The following is an 8355-nucleotide window of genomic DNA, read 5'->3' as shown; positions in this document are numbered from 1 at the left end:
TCTGTAGGCACTCTCGCCACTTGATGCTTAAGGAGTATGCCGGAAGGCTGTAAGGTCCTCATGTTGAGCCTAATGGTGTTTATGGTACTGGCAACATTCTCTTTCTCTCCTTATGATTGTTCATAATCACGTCTACACTTAGAGGTAGATCTTATAAAAGTACGCTGGATTTTCTAAGATACGCACGTAGCCGCGCGTATCTTATAAAATCCGGGGTCGGTGCGCGCAAGGCTGCGCAAAATCGGCAGCCTGCGCGTGCCAAGCCGCGCAGCCTGCTTCCGTTCCCTCCGCGTCCCCCCCCCACCTTCCCCTATCTAACCCACCCCCCAGCCCTACCTAAATCCCCCCCTACCTTTGTTGTGCAAGTTACGCCTCTGCATCCCCCGGCACAGGCCACAGTGCTGGGGGACCCACCCCGGACACACACCCTCCCGCCCCTTTTACGAAGCCCCGGGACTTATGCGCGTCCCGGGGCTTTGCGCGCTCTGGCACCCTATGCAAAATCGGCGCGCCGGCGTGCAGGGCTTTTAAAATCTACCCCTTAGTGTGGTATTCCTTTAATTACCAGTTTTCAGGTTTTAAGCAGTGTATTTTGGCTTGCTATTGCTAGAGATTCTCTGTACTGGGGTGGGAAGATGCGGAAGAAGAGGACGGAGGTCAAGTTGGGAGCAAAATGTTAAAACTTGTTGAGGTACTTGATATACAACTTGTATTGTTCATGGAGTGTTTTCCTTATTCCTGCCTCAATAAAAGATATCTTTCAAAAAAGATTTGGGATTGGGATACTAAGCTCCTTCCAGCGATGTTGTGCTATGTACTGCCAGGAACTATGTTGGATGATCATTTAACATGCCAAAGCACCTCCGTGTTAACTATATTTAACCATGTTCTACTTGCCTAACTCTTAATTTTGGTAATCTGCTTTGAGACCAAACCTGCCAAATGTTTGTAAACATTTAAAGACAATTTTGGCAAGTACACGAGCCTAGAAAAATTAGCTCAGCAAAGACTAACTGCCCAGTGCAATCAAATAGAGGATCAATATTTATTTTGGAGATGTGTACTCACAAGGGCTCGTGGGCCCTCCCTTCTTGGAATTTAATGACTAATTGTTTTTGTAACTATTCCTATGATTTTGTGTGTTATAAGTAAACACATAAGAAGCACTATGCTATGTCAGACCAATTGTTCATTGACCCTGGTGTGCTGTGTCTGACAGTGGCCAATCCAGGTCACCTGTAAAGTACCTGGTGCATCCTAAATAGCAAAGGCTGTTCCCTGCAGTAAGAAGTGGAGATATTTTATCTAGTAATAATTATGGTTCTCCAGAACCTTGTCCAAAACCTTTTTTTTAAACTCACTTATGCTATTACCTTTAATTACATTCTCTAGTAATAAATCCCACTCTTTAACTCTGCTGATTGAAAAAAAAATTACTTGTTTACATTTTATATGTGCTATTATTCCCCTGGTCATAGTCGTGTTTGAAAGAGTAAATAATAGATAGCAGTTACCTTGTTCCATCTGGTTTACAATTTTATAAACTTTTATCATATACCCCCTTGCTTGTCTGCTCCATTCTAACGTGCTCTAACTTGTTCAGCCTTTCTTCTCTGTACCTCCTTGTTCTGTTATATCTGTTTTGAAATGGGGTAACCCGAACTGCACATAATACTCAAGATGCGGTTGTGCATTGAATTGCAATAGTGGTATTGGGATATTCTGTTTTCTTCTCCATTCCTTTTTAAATATTTCCTACCCGATTTTTAGTTGAGCTGAGGATTTCAATGTCTTGTCCATAATGACTCCAAGATCCTTTTTCTCAGTCACAGGACCTGATGTGGAGCCCAGTATTGTGTACCTATGGTTTGGATTATTTTTCCCCATGTGCATCACTTTGTACTTATCCATATTAAATGTCATCTGCCATTTAAATGCCCACTCCTCCAAATCCACGTTTGTGTACAATCTAATAGCTTCATAAAACAAGACTTTGGTAAGTCCATGTTTGCTCTATCCCGGTGTCCAGTAATCCCTATTTCGTTTTGTGTGCGGGATCTCTCCATCCCCGTTCCCTGTTGGTACCCCCTCCCCGGATGCCAAATCTGCATGCGGCTATCATCTGTCTCCCTCCCTCCCTGCCTGCCCTGTACCATCTGAGGCGCTGCTGCAGCTCCACCTTAAGAAGCCGCCGAACCGCAGCGGCAGCGTGGGCCGGGCTGGGGTGGGATTTCCTGTGCTGGAGGTCAGCTGTTCTCCCGCTGCCTCCTTCCTCCCTCTCCCCACCCCCTCCGCTTGGAAGAAAACCAGGGATGTGTGAGCTACAGGATGCCCAGCAGCAGCGCGAAGAGGTTTAAACCCACCAAATACATCCCGGTCGCCACCGCCGCTGCCTTACTCGTGGGATCCAGCACTTTGTTTTTTGTTTTCACGTAAGTCCCTGCTCTGCCCTGCTCGGGCGGGCTTGGCTGCATTTTGCCTGCCGAAGTTTGCAGGAGGGAGCCGAGCTTCCCCCAGGCCTGATTGCCGCTCGGCTCCCTCGCCTGCTACTCTATGGTGGGTGACAGCCCTCATTAACTTTTTCTCTCCACTCTGTGCAAGCCTTGTTTGATTTGGCAGAAGGGGATTTGATGCTGGGAGTGAAATCGGTGCTGCCTGGTGGGGGTGATGGAGGCTGAGCTGTGTGGCCTGTGGTAGATGATGTTCTGATGGTTTCTGGGTCACTGGTTAAACGAGGGTTGTGGATTTCCTCTGACATTTGGCTGTCTAGACTGGCATTTATTACTTTTCATTTCTGCTGCATGATTTCGTTTTTGTAAGATAACTTATTGAGAATCTGGGTGCAGGTTTCCAGTCTCCAGGCATCTGCAGTTTATGCTTTCCTTTAGGTAAATGTATATTTTGTATTCTGCAGCTTGGGTTTTCTAATGCGCTGGTTGATATGTGAGCTCGTTCTCTGCTTAAATTCTTGAATGTATGTATTTTAGTTATTTGGCACTTTGTGTATTTTTTTTTTCTTGTAGGCAGGTTTTTTACTAAACCGGATCCCTGCTAGACTATGGAATATAACAAACCCATCCCCAGAATGTTGCTTAAGGCTTTGGAATTGTGTTTTTGTTTTTCAAAGGGGTTTTAATAAATAGCAGTGCATCAGAAGTTGTCAGCAGATGGAATGAAATATATGCAGTTCCATGGGACACTAGAACCAAAAGCTGTTTCAGGTGGCTCCTGACCTTGCTGTCTGGCGCTGTCAGACCTGGGATTCAATAACCAGGAAAGCTGTCTGGCAGTGTCAGGACAGGTGAGACGTTCAGGCAGAATGTCCTCTTTTTTTGCTCTGAGCCAAAGAAGGGATTGCTAGCTTCCAAGAGCTAGTCAAGAAATGTATTGTTAGCCCCATAAAAAATCTCAGTTACATTTTTTTTCTGTTTATTAGCCTTTTATTTCTGCACATTCAGCTATGCTAAACTGTTGTAAAACAGGAGACTCTCTACCTGGTCTTGTTATCAAACAATGTAGTCAAAGTCACTATCCTGTTTGCATATACAGTGAATCCTTTTTGTATGCACATCTCTGCAATTAAAAAAAATGCACACATCCAGAATTGCATCCATTTAAAGTAATGAATGTGCAATATATATTTTATAATGTTATCAGATATTTACCAGTCATGTCTATTTTCATTTTGCAAGCTCTCAAGAGCAGAGTGTAGTAGAAGTGGGGGTTATTTGGGTTTCTTAGCAACAGGGATGGAATTTAAGTTTTTGCGGACATACATGATTTCCCCCCCCCCCCCCCCCAGTCAATCAGGTTTTCAGGATATTCACAATGAATATGTATGAGAGAAATTTCCATGTCTGGGTCTTCAGTGCCTGCATGCTTAGCTCAGGCATATTCATCGTGGATATCCTGAAAACCCAACCAGCTGCAGGGGTCACCAGGAATGGTATGGGAAACCCTAGGTGGTATTATCTGCATGTTTCTGGGCATGTTAGTGTAAAACACATGCACACAATTGAAAGAGAACTCCTCAAGGGCATCAAAGAAAGATATCCGAATATTAGAATACATTAAAAATGGTTGGGGGGGGGGGGGAGGGGAGGGGAAGGGCAAGAGGGGGGATATGTTATAGTGGTAAGAAGATGTTAGAGAGGAGTGGCCTAGTACTTAGAGATGAGAAGCAGGGAGGCCAGGGTTCAAATTCCACTTCTCCCACTGAGTCGTCATGACCTTGGGTAAGCCACTTTGTCTCCGGTTGCTTCAGGCAGCCACTTAGATTTTAAGCTCTTTGGGTAAGGTACCTGAATACTAATAATGCTGGAAGCTGCCTTGATCATTAATCGGAAAGGATGGCTAAAAATCTAAAGAGAAACAAAAAATTATTTCTGGAAGGGAGTTAACGCCACTCCTCTCCCTCTGCCACCACAGCTGCAAAACTCAGGTCCTTAAGCCCTTTTATGCAAAATACGGCTGCAGAATTGCTAACTGGAAGAAAAGCAGAGTGATCATGTTACCCTGATTTTTTCCTAAGCTCTGTTGGTTTCCTGTTGAGGCTGGATCAGGTTTTAGTTCACAGATGCTCACGTTCTGGGGTTCTGAACTTTGGTTGACTGCTTGGACCCTGGTGCTGCTGGTGCTCAGAGCTCATTAGCAGTGGCACGCCTCCGATCTGCCACGATACAGGCCTTCAGTTGTATGGGTCCTCAGTGTTTGAGAAATTCGCTCCTACTGGAGCTGCTTGAGGAAGATAAGTATTTGAACTTCAGGGAAAAAACTTAAAGCTTGGCACTGTGAGTGAAGCTGTTGAAGTGGGATTGAGACTTGATTTGGTTAAAGTGTTGTGGAAGGGAGGTGTTTGCTGGAGAATGAGGGACTTTATTGGATAGGATTGGGGAGGGAGGGATTAGAATGGTGATTAGTGTCATTGCTGTGATCATTTATGGTTGTAGCATAGTAATGATGGCAGGAAAGACCAAATGGTCCATCCAGTCTGCCCAGAAAGTTTCCTATGGCTGTAATGCCACTTCATGTAGGCTATGCCATGTTACTGTTAAGAGTGGTAACTACCGCTACGTGTACGTTCCCCCCATGTTTATGTTAAGGGCAGTAACTTGTGCTCCATGCAGGTTACCCCAAGCCTTATGTTAAGGATAGTAATTCTTACACTAAAACCCATAACAAAATTACCTCTAGCAGCATTTTTACGCGGTGAACAGCCTTCTTGATAATTGATAATGCCGCTTGACGTGCTTTAATTTTGACATAGAAGTAGTCCTGTGCTTTGTCCCTAATATCTGTGTGTAAGTATCCTGGACCGTAAAAGTCGGGGCCCTGTGTGGCCGACCTCTGAATCCAATTCCCTTTCTTCCCTCTCGCCACTGATATTTCTGTTTGAAATGAATGCCAGATTATCAAATTTTACTAAATAAATAGTATTGAAGTGATTGATTATTTTAACTTCAAATTCTTGATCTTATGCTGTTCTGAATTTCCTTTTTGTTGACTCCTGATGATAAGGGCCACTGATGCTGTGGTCTGGCCCTAAACTTGTTACCTTGCTCTTCTCTGTGATGTGATGTGTAGTTTTTTCTTGTCTTGTAACTTCTGGCTTGTTCTGTTGCATTTTCTGCATTGAGTAATACACACTGTATTGGAGGAGCAGCATGAATAGGGTTCAATGTCTTTCCCATGGGGATAACTGTGGGGTCCTGTGATTGTGCTGGCAGAGTTTACAGCGTGGTACTTTGCACAGGCTGTTTGCCATTTTCTTCTTTCAGTTTCTGCTTGAAGCTTGCTCCTTATTGGAAGTCTAACTCAATAGCCACACTGCTTCATCCAAATATGAATCAGTCATGTTCCACTACTCCCCCAACAGGTTGGGGGGATCACATGGTTCTCTAGAGAGGAAAGTTACTTCCGGGAAAAAAGTGGCTCTTTGCTTCAGTAGTTCAGGGGCTGTTTTTGAGCTCGCTGCTCCTGGTTGCCTTCTAAAGCTTTCTAGACATGCTTAGCATGAAGGAAACCTTAGGAAAAAGACCATGGTAGGAGGTGAAGGAGCCAAGAAACGAGCAAGACCAGTCCACTAGTAAAAGTGTGAGGGAGCCAGGGCAAAGGACTTCCTTTTCTGATTTGTCTACGGTGCTGTGTATCCATTTCGGCAGCGCTGAGTTCTGAGTCCATTATCTTGAAAAGATTCTGATGTTTACAAGACGACCCCTCCTTATCCCACCCAATTATGGTAGCAATGCAGCCATTAGTGTGAAATGGAAATAACTGATTCTTGGTGATTTTTCTCCTGAACACCCATGTTCTTATCCTGTTACTTTTTCTGATCACCAAAGGTGCTAGCTCCCTAATTACAGGTGGGCGATTAACAGATGCTGATATATGATAGTATTTTTGTAACCCGCCCCTGAACATTGGAGGGCGTAGGTAATAAATTATTTTAAATAAATAAATATTGGCTTATTGCCTCTTCAGCCAGCAGTGTGATGAGAGATGAGAAGAGATGCTGAGGGCTGCCTGGTGCTTGAGCGCTGGAGGAGAAGCTTCTCGTGAGGCCGAGCCTCGGTTCCCTTCTCTACCAACAGGGAACCAAAAGGCTCCCTACTTCTGCCACTGCCCAGGCTTGCTCTTCTAGACCATGGTTAATATTCATGAGATGCATTGGCATATGGCTGGTCAAAGAGCCATGATAACTGCATATTCCTTATCATCCTGCTAGACCAGTCATTACAAATTGATTTCCCCTCTCCACAACTGATGCAGTCAGGGGACTCACCCTTTTCATGACCTCACTTGAGTATAAAGGAAGTGCAGCCCTAGCTGAAACCAGTAGTCCCCTGTCTCCAGCAATGACGCAAGTGAAGATGAAGCAGCTCCCAGAGGCAGGGTGTCCGCTGGGCTGGTTGAATCTTTGTTGTTCCTGGGATGATTACCCTTAGGGGTTACTTCTTTCAGTGGGAGCAGTCTCCCAGACCCTGCCCTGGTTGAACTCTTGGGTTTTCTCAGTGGGAGCAGTCTCCCAGGCCCTGCCTGAGGTCACGGGGGTCCCTCCCAGTTGCCTGCGAAACTCCCGGAGGACTGTGCCCGGCCCTGTACCCTGCGGGAGCTGTAGTGTTTCCAGAGCACAATAGTGATTGCTTATCTACAGAGAATGGTTTCCAGATTCCCAGGATGCTTGCAAGACACACTTGCTCTCTCCACCCCTGCCTCCCTCTCTTAGGATGAAGAAGCAGCAGAAGTCGGGTTAGCTACCAGCAGGCAGGAGCCTTGTCTGGAGGTGGTAAGTAGCGGCTGAGCCAGTCTTCCTTATGGATTTATACATGCTAGAGAGAGGAAAGTAGCAGCTTGCTCAGCCACTGCAGGGGAAGGTAGAGCTCCTGCTGTTAGGCTTCTGTCCTGGCGGTTTCCATAGCATTAAATGCTACAGTTGTGTGATACACCTAGAGCCCCAAGCATGCTGGGTAGAGCCTGTAAGAATACTACAAGGCTCAAACGTCACTCAGCGTGGGTTTGACAATTTGCAAGCAGAGGGATCAATTGGTACCTAGCAGAGGAGGCCAAGATAACAGGCTCAGCTATTTTAGAGCTTGTAACTTCTTAATGGGCTACATCTCTGCGCAAGTATCGCCTACTGCAGTACCTTAGTGCATGCCCTGCAGCTAGTGGATGCTCTCTGGGGAAAAAAAAAAAAGTTAGGCAATGCAATCCCCCTGCTGCATGAGTGGAGGAATAGTCTACTCACAGTCTCCCAAGTGGATTATTGCTCTCAGCAGGTACGCTTAAGACTAACATCATAGTAGAAGGCTGGCAAGGAAGCAGCATGGTCATCTTTGCACCTTCTAGGACCCCAAAAATTGGTCATATGTTCTAAGTCAGTTGCCGCCCTTGAGGCCAGGATTGGTAAGGCAGCTCTGTCTTCTTCCACCCTGGCTAAAGGAGAGCTTTTGTACATCCCATTTGTAATGACTGGTCTAGCAGGATGATAAGGAACATAAAATTTATACTTACCTGATAATTTGCTTTCCTTGAAAACTGCTAGACCAGTCAGCATCCTGCCCAGTAAGTCAAGGCCGAGGAGGGCCAGGGGGACTAAGGGCATCAAGTGAAGTACAAGTGATGTGACCTCTTGCCTACATCCGTCTCTTATCTTACATTCGGGAATCGGTCCCCCATGGTAATATGCTCAAGAACAGGGTATGAAGGGGAGAGCTAGAGCTTTTGCAGGAAGCTACTGGTTTCTGCTAAGGCCACACCTCCTTTATACCCCTGAGTGAGGTCATGAAAAAGGTGTGTCCCCTGTCTGCGTTGGTGGTGGAGGGGGAAATCCCATTTGTAATGTGACTGGTCTAG

At 45.6% G+C, this 8355-nt stretch overlaps 1 protein-coding gene across 2 annotated transcripts in view; it reads left to right on the top strand.

The window, feature by feature from the left end:
- Positions 1 to 2286: 2286 nt before the first annotated feature.
- Positions 2287 to 8355, top strand: part of ZDHHC8 (zinc finger DHHC-type containing 8) — a 73674-nt gene continuing 67605 nt past the window's right edge. Inside the window, exon 1 of one of the 2 annotated variants that reach the window (XM_029619989.1) lies at positions 2287 to 2432. In XM_029619989.1, coding sequence (XP_029475849.1) covers positions 2329 to 2432 — 104 coding nt within the window. In that variant the 5' untranslated portion in view covers positions 2287 to 2328. Of the gene's footprint in view, positions 2557 to 8355 lie in introns of both variants that reach the window. The other variant, XM_029619988.1, reaches the window with a different exon arrangement.

The sequence above is a fragment of the Rhinatrema bivittatum genome, chromosome 11, assembly GCF_901001135.1.
Source record: "Rhinatrema bivittatum chromosome 11, aRhiBiv1.1, whole genome shotgun sequence".
NCBI classification, from domain to species: Eukaryota; Metazoa; Chordata; class Amphibia; order Gymnophiona; family Rhinatrematidae; genus Rhinatrema; species Rhinatrema bivittatum.
Note: the sequence above shows the minus strand (reverse complement) of the source record. Positions and strands in the feature narration are given on the sequence as shown.